Below are 14,913 nucleotides of genomic sequence, written 5' to 3'. Positions count from 1 at the left end.
TTGTTAAAATACTGTCCAAAACAACAACTATTATTTCAGTGATTCCTTCATTAACTAAAGAGCATTGTCGGGGAAAAGTTACTAATTTATATTTTCTATTGGTGTATAAATCACAGTTCATATTTTAGGATTCGGAATCTCTTTGAGAGTACGTGCCCGTATGCATGTGTGCATGTGGGCTGTTGAGGTAAACACTGTGCCTTTCTTTCCCACGGTGAGAACTGGTTTCAGGATGCACACACTGAACACTGCTGGGGAAGATACTGATCCTTTCAGTTCTTCCATCACTCTTTTTCTCTTGATTCTGTACAGGTCACCAAAGTTTGAATTCAGAGAAAAGATGGCAAAATAGAAAACTGAGATAGTCTCTTAATTCAGAAATTTGTTATTGTGGCAATTTTTAAAAAAAATGCATATTCCATTTCTTCAAAACAGAACCATGGCACCTGATTGACATTAAATGCCAGACATTAGATTGTTGGTTAAAGTGAATGTAAGTATGTATGACTCTGTGATCTATTAGCAGTCCTGACTTGAATGTTTTGGGTTTTCTTAAGCATTTCAGTTTGACCAAAAGTGTAATATTTTAGCTATTTGCAAAAGTCCATGGATTTAAATGCTTGCATGGGTTATTTTTAATGATTTTTAACTATAGTACAGTAGTTTTTAGTGTATTTACAGCATTGTGTAACCAACCATCACCATAATCCTTACAATAGTTTTGATTACCCTCAAAAGAAATCCCATCCCAATTGGCAGTCACTCTTCATTCTATTCCCTTTCACACTTTTTCAGCCCTGGAGAACCACTAATCTACTTTCTATCTATGCATTTGCCTATTCTGGACTTTTCATGTAAACAGTGTCTTATTATTTAATCCTTTGATAGGCTTCTTTCACTTAGTGTCATATTGTTAAGTTGTAACATTGTATCCATGCTGTTTCAGGTATCAATGCTCCATTCCTGGTATTGGTGAAGAATATGCCCTTGTGCAGAATGCTTCTATTAAAGTGATGTATATTTGTACTACACTTGAGCTTAGCCAAAGGCTGAGAAGCAATAAAAATGATGTACGTTTGTGTATACATTTTTGTTTGGACATTTATTTTCATTTCTTTTGGGTAAATACTGAAGAGTATAGTTGTTTTGTCATACATTTGAAAAGAACTACCAATAGAGTACTACTTTAACTATTAAGAATGAACTTTTGGGCCTCCCTGCTGGTGCAAGGGGTTAAGCACCACACTATGAAGCAATCCGCAGCCTTTGCAGCAAAAGTTCGATCCCCAGCCAGCCAGGGAGCTACCCACATGGCGTAGCAGACCTCTCCTGTCTCACCCACTGCTCCCCTCAGCAATGTATTTCAGTCAGTTTGCCTGTTAAGCTCCCCACTCTGTCTCTGGTGAATCCTCTCAACTCACCCCCACCCCGCCCTTGCACCTCTGGCCTGTACCCTAGTTCTTATATGCATAAATAAATCTTTCAAAAAAAAATCACTAGAAGGGAGGCGATATCTCAGAAGTGAAGTCATTTGTTGGAGCAATTTTATTTTATTTTCCCTGGCCAGGGATTGAACTCATGCTGCAGATAGCTTCACAGTGCTATGTCTAAACCCTTGTGCCACCAGGGAGGCCCCTGTAGGAGCAATTTTAGCAGTGTTTCTTTTCTATTCTGTCCCATTCTCTCAAATGCAAAAATATCTTTGAAAAGGGATGATACATTAGTGATATCTTAATTACCCTTATCCATAAGTGTAGGTTCTAAATATTAAAGTGGTTAAAATTAATCAGGGGTGACATTAATTTCCTAATATTTATTTGAGTAAAACATTTTATGTCTTCCAGAAAACAACAAATCATTTCAATGACAAAGCACCTTCAACTAAGAAACTTTCAACTATGCTGAAAAATTTAGGAGATAGATTTTCCTTCTCATTTGAAAGGATTTAAAGAAGAAATAAAATGGCAGAGGTTTAAAGTTAATGTTCAGGATGAATGATGACAATTCACATGACAAGACAGAAGATGAACTGCAATCCTTGTTTATCAGTGATAAAAATGGGAACACATATGCATACAACCAGAAATCACCACAAAAGTCTTCCATCAATACTATGAATTGGAATTCTGAAAACACAGATGACATGGTGGTTGATTATGAAAGCAACTCTGCCGTGGACATTGGTCAAAATATTTCTTTAAAACCTCAGTGTGTTGAGGCACTTAGTCACCAAAAATCTTCAAGTGATTTCACTGGTAAGGAGGTATTAGACAGCCCGAAGGATTCTGAACATTGTTCTTTTGCACATGGTGTAAATACTAAGGATCCCAAGTACCTGTGTGGCAACTCTGATTCCCTAGAAATATTTCAGGACCGGAGTGTTGAGACATCTATGCCTTTTATGTGGAAACCAAACAATGACTTCAGCTGTACAGACTACCCGACTGCCTTGGAGCTAAACCAGACCTTTGATATGAGAGTGGATAAAGTAAACTGCACCTTTATCACATGTCATGATGGTGGAAAGAGTTCTTCTTTGCACACCTCTGGAAGTCTACAGCCAACTGATGTAACAAGTGGAAAAGCATCTTTATCCTGTTCCACTTGTACAACTTCCCATTTTGATAAGATGCATGTGAGAGAAATGAGTAGTGACAGGGGCAGCTTTGAAAACCCTCAAACCACAGCATCAGCGGCCCAAGATACAACTTACACAGCATTTTCTGATGTGGTGATGCAAACTGATGTTGTTGTTCCAGATATTGGAAGTCAGTGTCAATATTCTTCAGGAAAGGTTACCAGTGAATTCACAGACGGGTCACAGCAAAGACTAGTTGAAGAACAAGAGATACAAAGTCTAACACCAGTTTCTGATGGCATGGAGGTTCCCAGTGGGTCTGTATTACAAGAGTTCTTTTGTTTATCTGAAGATGAACCAAATAGTGAGACACATTCACCCAGCTCATATGGGCAAAAGGAAATGGGCCAAAATCTAAGAGAAACAGTGTCCAATTGTATTATCGATGATGAATGCCCTCTGCTGGTGCCAACTTTTGATAAAAGTGATGCCCAAGTGCTGGACCCAGAGCATAAAGTCACTGTGGCTGAAGACGCACATATTGCCTCCAATGAAAAGATTTTGGGAACCCAAAATCGTACCATGGAACTGATGATAAGTAGCCCACCAAGACAAAAAATGGCTTCATCATTTGAAATGACTTGGGATACAAATGATATGGTTATTAACACAAATAACACAGTTTGCATGTCAACGCCAATTCTAGAACCCATACATACCACCTTTTCTATATCACCTATTGCAGCACCAGAGAAATGTAATAAGTTAGACAGGAACAGTCAAGATCTCAGAAATTTACCAAGCCTGAAGAAGACCTCTCTAAATGTAACTAAACCTAGTCTAGGAAAATCAACAACCAAAACAAATACCCCTGTAGGCAGTAAAGTTAGAAAAACTGAAATTATAAGCTACCCAAGACCAAACTTCAAAAATGTCAAAGCAAAAGTTATATCTAGACCAATATTGCAGCCCAAAGACCCTGCTTTATCAAAGGTCATAACTAGACCCCAGTTAACCAGGGCCTCATCATCCTCACCAGTGTCCTCAAGACAGTTGACAGTTTTGAGCAAACCACCAAGATCTGACTTGCATGCAGACACAAAAGCAGAAATCTTAATTAACAAGACACACAAGCAACAATTTAATAAACTCATTACTAGCCAGGCTGTACATGTTACAACTCATTCTAAAAATGCTTCACACAAGTTTCCAAGAACAACATCTGCCATGAAATCAAATCAGGAAAATGTTGACAGAGCAAGTTCTTCTAATTCGGCATGTGAGACTGGGTCTGTGGCTACGTTTTTCCAGATCAAAGGCATACTCCCTGTTAAGATGGAAAGCACAGAGTGTCTGAAAATGACATATGTTTCCAACATCGATGGGATTAGCCCTGAAAAGAAGGGTGAAAAAGAAAATGGGACACCTGTGGAAAAACAAGAACTTAAAAAGGAAATTTTGAATGAGACCTTTGAGTATGGTTCTGTGTTTTCGGTAAGTGAAATTTTCACCTCTTCAGGGGATGGTGAAGGAAACTGAGAAGGAAACAATACTAGTAATTGATTATCCATAAATTGTCTGTATACTATTGCAGAGCTAGAAGTGCACTTTTACTTTCAGGTGGTAGGTAACATGCCATCCAGGTCATATACAATTCAGTAATTCTTTGTCGTCAGTCAGTACATTTAGAGTGTTAATTGGTTACAATATAGGAACCTTCAGTATAAGAAAACATCCTCAAGTTCAGTATATTGTATTGAATATTACTTCTTTTAATAGTATGCAAAAAGGATAAGATACTTTAATATTTAATGTAGTTATTTAAAATTATGTAACTGATTATATTTTATAGTTCTGGAAAAAAATAGAAACTTTAAAATGTGTTGGAGCACAAAATTAGAAATGACCAGGGGGTGCTCGTAAACAAGTCAACATAAAAATAACTCTTGTCTGTTCTGGAGAAAGTAGCTCTGGAAAGTGGCGCCTTCTCCTGCTGACAGCAGTTTTCTGGATTCTGTCCCTGATCAGCTAATGTGACTTAGGGCAAGTCATCTTTGAAACCCAAAGATGAAATGATTGTACTAATAAATGTCAGAGGTCTCTTGCAACCCTGATATATTCCTGGACATAAAATAAACAAAACTTGTTTTACTTATGTATAGTGGAAAAGCTGTCTGTTTTCTATATCATCTGTCAGATATTGGGGGGTGGGGTTATATGAGGGAATTACCTTTACTTCAAAAATTAGCATGAGGAAGCTAGTTTTGGTAATAGCATGAGGAAGCTAGTTTTCTGAGTTTTAAAAACATTTGGCAAGCGACTGTGGAGCCGTATGTACTTGTCCTTGGCTATGTTTTTGGCCGTGGGGACTCGCATGTATTTTGAGCCCCACATGGGTTTTTCTTGGGCACATGAAAGGGTCCTCTGGGCCAAGATTGAGCAGATGTGAAGGCATATGTGAGACATCTGTGTGGAAGGCTCATGTGTGAAAGGAATGAAACACAGAAGTGGAGTCAAGTGCTAAATGCTGTTCTGACTTATTAGACTGCCTAGGGAATGCTTAAGGAATCGATGGTATTCTTGCACTAGATCTGTTTAGAGATGTTTTGGTTTTTATGATCAGTCTATAAGGAAGACCTCACCACATTAGCCAAACTAATGAGACTGCCCAATATTTCAGAAATTAACTGCTTTAAGTTTTTTTATAAAGCTTTTTTTTGGTCAAAACTTAAGGGAACTCATTTTATATCATTTATAATTATTTTGCTAAAAAATACTGTAACCTCTGATAATTCTAATCAGCATTCTTAGTTTGATGTTTTATAGATATTTTTAAAAAAACTAGTCTTCATTGATTCTTGGGAGTTATTGTTTGTTGGTCTCCAATTACTAGAAAAACTAGCAAAAAGCTTCTTTAAAGAGCATTTTCCTCAAATAGAATTTGTTGTATAATTTTGAAAGTAAAAGTTTGTCTGATGTGTACATTGACTAAGTCAGCTTTATATTTCCTGTGTGCAGAGTGAAAGTGCATGTTTTAGGTTCATATGATTCTGAAGTAAGAATATGGAATCATCATGTTGAAATGGATTCCAATACATCTTGGAGAAAGAAACACTTTTTTCACCTTAGGAATTTTGAAGTTAGAATTCCTGTATTTTTGGCCCTGGTCCCTTTATCAACTATATAAACTCATTTTTCCATGTTGGTGTTGTAAGCATTATTAGTTCTTAGTATCACTCTTCACATCTGACACATTTACATGTATGACGGGGAAGGGGCTGGGCAGATCATCCCAGGCCATGGGCTTTGTGCTTGTAGGGAGCTAAATGAGTGAACATTTGTTTTACTCTAACTCCAGTGTTTGTTGGCCACTTCAGCTATACCCAAAGGTTATAAATCTGTCCCGGATTTATGAGGAGATAGTCCTGGAGGGATATTAATTTTCAATGTGCTCTGTTGGTCTTGGGCTAAACTAGGCATTGAGTTAGTTTGCCTACAACCTCACAGATGTTTGGTCTGGGTTTATCTGAAACTTCAGGAAGGTTCTTAGTTGGAGGAAGGAATTTAACTTTAGTTTGATATAGGTGGTTTGTAGCAATCCATCACAGGTTATATATTGGTGAAAGTATGTTACATAAAGGGAGTTGTGAATTATCTAAAAGCAAAAGAAATGGTATTTGATGCCTGTTCTCTACTAAATACTTGCTCAGATGTCTTACATAGAATTTATCCTCATTTTCTCAGTGATGGTCAGGTGCTTTCCATATATTCTCACTTACTCCTCCCAGTAACAACAGGGCAGTTGTTAACCACATCTTAAAGCTTCTGGAAGTTTACTTAAAACTCACATAGCTGGTAAATAGTAAATTTCAGATTCAAATTCAAGTCCCTCAACTTGAATTCTGTCCCTTTTCTGCTATACCACAGGGTTTCAACATTTTGTGGAATGTGGACTCTGAAAGGTAGAGTGAATCTGATTTGCTGAGGCCTGATTCACTATTGAAAGTTGATTAAAAATTTGGTTTACTTTTTAAAAGATTTTTTTTTTTTTAGTTCATGTACAATCACCTACTTTCCTTAGCCAATTCTATGTTGTTCTCCGGAGATATTGCCCTATTGAGCTCGTGTTGAATTCACCTAGTGTTGAATATGACTGCCATCGGTATGGGGCTTCACATATCTCTATTTGAAATTGTCCATATATGACTTACTGAACAGAGAATGATTTTTGAGGAATATGCAGCTTAGAAGGTAAGAGGTTGAATTTTGAAGCTAGAAGTGGTTTCAGAGTATAGCTCCATCATTCACTGAGTTTCCTAGGGTAAGTCATTTGGTTTCTATGAAGCTCAATTCTTCTTGATATAAAGGAAGAATACAACTTATAGCTTACAGTGTTGGAATTTGTGCTTTGAGTAAGGCCCACACTCTCATTTCCTAAGTGTTTCTTGGGTACTCACTATCTGCTATATATGACAGTGGTTGTTGGGATATAGAGAAGAAATACACAGCCGCTGGTCAGACCTGGTGTCTAGTGTAGTGGTACTATCAGAAGTTAAGCGAAAGTGGGGGAGTTTCTAAATACTACTTTGGCAGCACACAGGGAGTATTTTTAGACTTGTGCTATAGGAGGCAGAATGGAGTGATAGTGATAAGAGGAGATATTAGTCACTATCTGGAAATTACAGGACAAGTATGCACTGGAAGGGTATTCTGGGTAGAGGAAATAATATATACAAAGATGAAAAAACATGAGAAGATATTATTTAAGAGATCCCAGGTGCTGTGTGTGAGGTGAGCCAGGATGTGGGACCAAAAGCAGTGAGGAATAAGCTGAATAGGTTAGCAAGGGGTGTCTTCCAAGATGACTTGTTGTGCCTCACTTTATATGACAGACAGAGGGAAGCAGCCTAATTCATTTTTAACTTTACAAAGAAGAGTTGACTTTATATGGCAGACAGAGGGAAGCAGCCTAACCCATTTTTAACTTGCCTTAGCAGTGAGTTGGAAGATTAATTGGAGAGACTGGTGAAACCAGAAAGGACAGGTTTCAGTCCAGAGGATATGATTTCAGTAATTCTGGCAAGAAATGATGCAGCCCTGTGTTACCGCAGATAAAGAGGCAAGAGAATGAAATCACGAGGGGTTTAGTTGGTAAGAAAGGAGGCATCTAGAAATAACTTTGGTTGTTTAAGTTGGACAACACAGGGTGTGTTGTGGTAAATATGGGAAGAGATGAGTTTTGAGGTGGGCGGGTAGAATTTGTTTAATTTTAGATACTGCTTTGTGCTCTTCTGTGAAAGTATCAACCTCAGAAGTTTATTTTGAGAAATCATGAGTTGATACCTATGATATTTTTCATGGTATAAGAGCCATATGCTGATCACAGTGTGTAGGGGGTGGCTGAAACAGCGGATATGATCATCTAGGGAGCTATAAAATAGAAGATGAGGAAGAGGGTCCAGTTTAGGAAGCTCACAATAACTAGCATATGAAGGTAGGGAAGACCAGGATCCAGACAAGGAATAATCAGGTAGGAAGAAGGAAGGCCAGGAAAGAGCTCTGTCAGAGAAAACAAATATGGTTATTCTCCTTGGATGCCATAGAGAAGGGCCTATAGGGAGAGCACATGGGCTGTGCCTTGAATCTGATCAGTGGTGCTGGTCATCTTGGGAACAGTTTCATTGGTAGGAGCAAGAGGCATTTCATGAGTTTCAATTTCTTCATAGTAAAAATGAAAATCAAATATCCATCAGGCATATTTCCACTTAGAAATTGCTTCTTTCACATGGGTAACACTTCAGGAAAATATTGTGGGAAGGTATGGTCTGCAGTAAAATTCTGTTATTTTTAAATTATTTTTTAATTATAAGCTTTTTTTTTTTTTTAAATTGAAGCAACATTGGTTTACAACACTGTATGTGATTCAGAGGCGTAGGGTCACACCCATCACCACACTGTGCCCTCAGCCCTCTGACATAGTTCATTCTTTCCCACAGATAACAACACTTCAGGGGAGGGTGTGGGGAATATGACAGCTGGAGTAAAATCTTAACTATTTTTTCACAGGGTTCTGGTTCAAAAACTTCAGCCACCTTGGGTAGGAGTATATCCAAGCCTGATTCCTCCAGTTTGAGAAAAACAACGGGTCCAAAAGCCAAAGTGGGGCCTTCTGTTTCCTGTTTGAGGCGAAATAGCGGCAGTCGAACTCTCAGTTCTGATGGAGCCTTGTCTCCTCAGAGAATCAGACGTGTGTCCACATCTGGTAAGAATAAAATAATTCAGCTGTTCCTTACAGCAGTTTTTGAATTATTCATACATAATAATTAGGAATGTCAAAAAATAGTAAGTTTTTGCATATAGAACTAAACTAACACATTCTGTCACTAAACCATTTAGCTTTTCATTAACCTTGACTAGCATCTTGAACAGGGAAGGTAGAAAAAGAAGTCGAAGACACAGCCTTTATGTTTGACCAATGTAAAGTTTAGTTGGGGGAAAATATGCACGCATAAACCAACTTGTAAGTATATCAGAAGGATGTGTATATGGACAATTGTGTACCTTTTATATATGAGTCATTTCATCTTCAAATTTTTTACAAATGGTTAAGTGCTTAATGATGTGTTATATACTAGACTCATAATATGTTATGACCACATGTGAAGAGATTAGTTTTTTCCTTGAATTTTACTGAGAGATGTATTATAAATTTTCAGGGACATGAGGTTGATTAAACTTTTCTGATGTGAACTTCTATTTATGTTGCTTTGTATTTTAGAAATTGTTGTTTTAAATTCATGTTAGGTTTATAAAGTTCTAGAGCTTCAAGAGTAGCTAGTAAGTATCTTAGTGAATTTGGCAGATGTACAGTTTTCTTTGTTACAAATAAGAACACAAAATGGAAAAGCCAATATATTTCATCATAGGAACTCAAAGAGCCTGCTAACCATTGCAGCTGATGAAGAGCACTCTGTGGGGAACGCCACTTATTTTATTTTTTTGTATTGGGCAACTTGAAATTTATTTTCACACATCTCATTTAACATATATATATATATATATATATATATATATCAATTATATTAGGTAGATTTTTTTTTCACCCAGAAATAATGTTTTATTTGGGTTTATCTGAACTCAAACAGGTATAACCTTGAGCAAATTAAGGCATGTCAGATAGATTTAGAAGTTCCCTTATAAAAATAATGACTGCTATTGAATGATCTGAAGAAGTGCCTCTACAGTTTTGTCCACACATGTGGGAACATTTTATAAAAATTAACAAAACTGACCAATTCCCAGAGGATCTCTTTTATTTCTCTACATGTTAGTTGTTTGGGGTTTTATTTTTCAGTCCTCTTCTGAAGTCTCCTTTGTGAGAAACTTATAGCTCAAGGGGTATTTTAAGAGTTGTTTATTTAGATGCAGGCCCAACTTCAAGGTCTTGAGGTTCTGAGGAGCAGTTCTATGAAGAGGGATGGATGGAGGAAGAGAGATTGGCAGCACATGTCCATTCCCATCCCCAGAGAAGCTGAGTGGGAAAGAGGACCCCATCAGTTTGAAGTGTTCATCATGTTGAGGAAAAACAGTGCCATAATCGGGGAGCTGAGGCATGAGTTAGATCAAAACTTTGATTCTTGCTGTTCTTTCTGCCAGATTGGGTGCATGGTATTTACCAGATGATAGTGTGAGCCCTTCTTATTGGATGTTAGCAGCACCTGCGTCTTGGGGTCATGTAGAGCTGTGGTCACTGGCAACTTGGTCTGTACTTAGGAACTCTGTGTTCTAGAACTGCTCTGGCACCATTGAACTTTCTGAGCAAATGTTTACTCACCTTGGGCTTCTGTGAAGTGTGAGGGTTTCATTAGTTTTTACAGTCTTTATCTTTCTAGGGAGCTCACCTGATTTTCTGAATAGTGTCACCTTCATATGATTCTCTAGACCACAAAATGCTTACACCCCAGAGAACCTTGAAGTGCACATACTTTTAAGAAATTATGCTGTTTCCCAGGATGAATTTTTATTTTATATATAAGTCACCCGTGCACCATCACCATAGTCCCTTGTGCTCTTCCCACCAGGATGTATTTTAAAAGATGGGATTATTTTTTTCTGCATGATCAGTTCCAACAGAGTCAAACAGTTTATGTCCCTTTACTTTATGTTACATAATGTTAAGCCTTAAAGAGTGAAGAGGTCTATTTAATGAAAAGTTAATAAAAGTTATCAAGCTTTTTATTAATCTGTACAAAACAGCTTGAACACTAAATTATGTATTTAGAGATTTCAATCTAAGTAAAAAACTAAATTATATTTCATGTGGTGATTTTCCACATGTAAATGGAAAAAATTTTTGTAACCAGGGATATTATGGATTTGTATTTGAGCTTTATATTTTAGTGGTTGGAAGACTGACTTGATTGTGCTATATTATGTTTAAAAAAAAATAATATCAACTAACTTGTTTGGATGCTCACAGTAAATTGAGACATGTTTGTGTGGAGGCCAGGAAATTTAATCATCAGAGAATTAAAAGTAGAACAGAAAATCAAGTAGCAAAAACAATATGCCTTTAGATCTTTGAGAGCATGTTGCCATTTATTGTACAATGAAGTGATTGTGTATCAGAAAATTGAAACCAAATGGATATCCTCTGCAGGCAAACAAAGTTACCCTACTGAAAGGTAAGCAGCAGGAATATTCTAGCTGCCTTGGGGTTTTCAATAAATCCTTTCAGAGAATTAAGTAGAAAACCAGACCTGGAGTTAAAACAGCCATTTTCTTGAAACTTTAAGGTATGAGAAATCCAATGGAACTATTTTCATTTTACTTCATCAAAATCTGGAAAGTTATATGAAACCAGGTTATAAGTGATTATAATAAACCAGATTCACAGTATCATGACTTCCTTGGAGTATGTGTGTATGTTAATGCACTCAATTAAATGAAATAGGAAAACTAATAATAATTCTAATGCTAATGATAGCAGCTTACACTTACTAGATGTTTACCAAGCTCTAGACTCCACTCATTTCACCTGTCAATTCACTTAATCCTCACCAATAGATTCGTGAGACATTCCTATTTTACAGCTGAGGAAACCGTCACAGAGAAGTTATATAATTTGTCAAGGTTGTGCAGCTAAAGTGTGGCAGAGATGGGGCTCAGGTCAAGCAGTGGGGCTCTGGAATGAATGCTCTGATCTTTAACATTACTAAAGATACACTATTAGAGTCACCATAAATTTTGAAAAATTTAATTTCTTGTGTTTTGCTGAACGGTTTAGAGCTCACGGCTGTTCCCTTTTCAGGCTTATGGCTTAAAATCCATGTCATTTGAGTATGGTGTAAATGATTTTGCATGGTTATTGCAAATTAATATGCAGGATAAATAAAATTGCCCAGTAAATACTTCCTGACCTATTCAGGCATCTTTAGAGATACTTCTGCCAGCATCTTTCAGAGGCAATAGCAAAATCTGTACAAGGTCTTAGATGATAAATGTGTGTGTTCCTTCATGTGAATATGAAATTGCACTGCCAGTGACCAGCCTGAACCAGGCAGGGTTATAGGCGCTTAGAACACACTCCCTGCCCTGTGGACCCATTAGCCTTTCTGGGGAGGGCAAAGACAGGTTGATTTAGCACCACAGAGGGATGTGTGAAGGGTGTGGAAAAGGCTCTGTGTGCTTCCAGAGGACTTTGGGGAATGGAATGTTCAAGGACTAGTCTGATTATTCCAGAATCCAAAGCAAGGCCTATGAAAGACATGTCTTTAGCTTTTTTCTAGAGAAAGAGATGACTTCCTTTTAGACATTGAGAAATAGCAAAGGGGTAAGCCTTTGTTTTAATTCAATTTATTGTGGCTTAATACAGTGTACTTCCTCTCAAACCAGAAGTGCATCCCAAAGTTGGAATTACTTGCCTATTGTTAGGGGAATCTCTTCTTTCTTGCTAAGTTTTCCTTCTTAGTTGTTTCTTACACACTGATTTCTTGTTTATTTAGTATTAAAGGGAATGTAATACCATTTCAATTTTACATCATTTTGTCTTTTTCTGGTTGAAAGTCTGAGAGACTTAGCAAAATGATGACAAATTTATTCACACGCTTGCATCACTAAGCTAATTATTAAAAACTAGAAGTTATTACCTGGTGATTTTTTTCTAAAGCTTAACTTGAATGTGTTGTATGTAGATATTTCTATATATTTATGTAACTAAAATATGTCAAATAATGTATTTCCAGGTTTCTTTTCATAAAAATAACTTGGTTTTGAGTGCTACATATTTTGAGTGCTAATGATGTGTCTGTTCTAAATTCGCCTGGTGCATAATATCTCGTCTCACACTTTATCAAGTATAGATGCTCTGAGTATCCCCCATCTACAGACAGAGAATCTAAGGTTTTGAAAGCATAATTTGCCCAAATTAACAGTTAGTTGGGGGAGACGAGAAACAGGACAGGCAGTATGTCACTGGAGCCTTTGCTCTTAACCTCTACCCTGGACATCCAGGCAGCAGATTCAGTCATTTCACTCCAATCTGTTGAGTACCTTCTTCTGCTAGTTATGGAATGGTACACAAAAAAACAAATTCTTGCCCTCTTGAGCTTAAATTCTAGTATGATGAGTCAGAAAATTGAGTAAACAAAATGTTTAGTATGTAAAATAATGGTAAGTACTGAGGGGGAAAAAAACCCAATTCAAAGGTCTACATTCCTGCACTGGGAGTGATCAAGAATAGACCTCACCAAGAAGGTGATATTTAGTTAATCCCTGAAAGTTGAGCCAATACTTGGAGGAGAAGGAGAGACACATTTGGATATCAGATGTGAGGATTTTCCAGGCAAGGGAGCAGCAAATGCAAAGATCCCAAGATGAGGCAGTATTGTAGGTAGGGATGTGCTTGGCCAAGAATGAGCTGTGCAGTGTGCACAGGGTCTGGGAGAGGGCATGGTGGGAGTAGATGGAGCCAATCAAGGCACGTAGGAGACAAATACCTCCTCGAACACCATCATTGTGAATTATTGATCACTTTGCAGGCATTACTAACAGTTCTTCTCACTTGGCAAGTCATTGTGGAGGAGATTGCTTTATGGATTGACTCATAAACTATGCTTGATTTGTCACCATGGAGTCTGTTATGTATGCATTCAAGATGTGTTTTGAGTGTCTGCTGTGTGCCGGGCAGTCTATATTAGATTCTGTGAATACAAACATGAATCATGCCCTTTAATAACCTCATGTGTTGGAGGGTGAAGTGAAAAGAGGGTGTTTAAGGAAATCATTTGAATGCGAAGTCCTCATTCCCTAAATCCGCCTGAATTTCCCAGGCTTGTGTGATATTTTTCATTTATTATGTTGCACTGTAATTCTTGCCTGACTTCTCTGTCACTTACTAAACTGAGATCCATATGGGTATAGTCCAGACTTTGGTTATTTTTATATCTTCCAGTGCTCATCAGGGTGTACCTATTACACAACAGGTGTTTAAAAATATCATCTGGCTTGATTCAAAAGGAGACTTGTATGAAGCACTGTGTCCACAGTAAAGGGAACACCACTAACCAACCTCTGGGGAGAGATGAGCAGTGACATGTGAAGTGACCTTAGTGGTTCTCTAGGCATCCCCAAGGGTACAAATGCTGAGTTACAAAAGGATATGGTATGTTTGGGGAACAATAAGACTGGGGTCCATGTGCCCTGATCAGATTGTACAGTGACAGATGGGTGTTAAGGAAAGTCGATGCAGATCAGTTCTAACATTTTAGGCACAAGTTTGTGAGAGTCATGCAATTATTTGGGGATAGAAAGAAGAGTGAAAATAGTAAGTGTTTTGGAGGAAGAGGGTCTGGTAAGCAGCATTGGTGGTGACTAAGTGCCAAGTGTCTCCTCAGATTTCTTGTTTGGGTGGATGGATGATGAGGCCATGAAGCAAAATAGCGAATAGCCTAGCAAGAGTTGATTTTTCAGGAGGAGAATGATGAGATTAGTTTGGGGATGTTGAATTTGAAGAGATTAAAACACCTCCAGGAGGTGTGTACATGTTTGAAGTTTAAAATAGTGAAAATGTGTACAGGGTAAGAAAGCCTAAGAGGAAAGAGCTGATAAAGACAGGAGTGACAGGGATAAGCAGGACAACGAGGTGATGGATGCACCGGTGTACATGCAAATTGGTCTTTGAAATAAAAAAGGCAATGCAGACATGGAAATAAACATACAGTTGGAGATTAAAGAGGCGTTTAAGGGTCAAGATTCATGATAGTAGCTGTGGATAATGGATTGGACAGCTTCCTCATTCATATTTTCCAGCTACTTTTATGAGGTTCGTTGATTTA

The 14,913-nt window shown here is 37.7% G+C and overlaps 1 protein-coding gene across 6 annotated transcripts in view; it reads left to right on the top strand.

The window, feature by feature from the left end:
• Positions 1-14,913, top strand: part of MTUS1 (microtubule associated scaffold protein 1) — a 138,213-nt gene that overhangs the window by 39,393 nt on the left and 83,907 nt on the right. For 5 of the 6 annotated variants that reach the window (XM_037526311.2, XM_037526309.2, XM_037526308.2 and 2 more), the window contains exons 2-3: positions 1,845-4,072; positions 8,645-8,840. In XM_037526311.2, coding sequence (XP_037382208.1) covers positions 1,982-4,072; positions 8,645-8,840 — 2,287 coding nt within the window. In that variant the 5' untranslated portion in view covers positions 1,845-1,981. Of the gene's footprint in view, positions 1-968; positions 1,071-1,844; positions 4,073-8,644; positions 8,841-14,913 lie in introns of those variants that run through there. The other variant, XM_054701020.1, reaches the window with a different exon arrangement.

Source organism: Talpa occidentalis, unplaced genomic scaffold (assembly GCF_014898055.3).
Source record: "Talpa occidentalis isolate TD23 unplaced genomic scaffold, MPIMG_talOcc4v2.1 talOcc4.4, whole genome shotgun sequence".
Lineage (NCBI taxonomy): Eukaryota > Metazoa > Chordata > Mammalia > Eulipotyphla > Talpidae > Talpa > Talpa occidentalis.
This window is presented reverse-complemented; position numbering and strand designations above follow the sequence as displayed.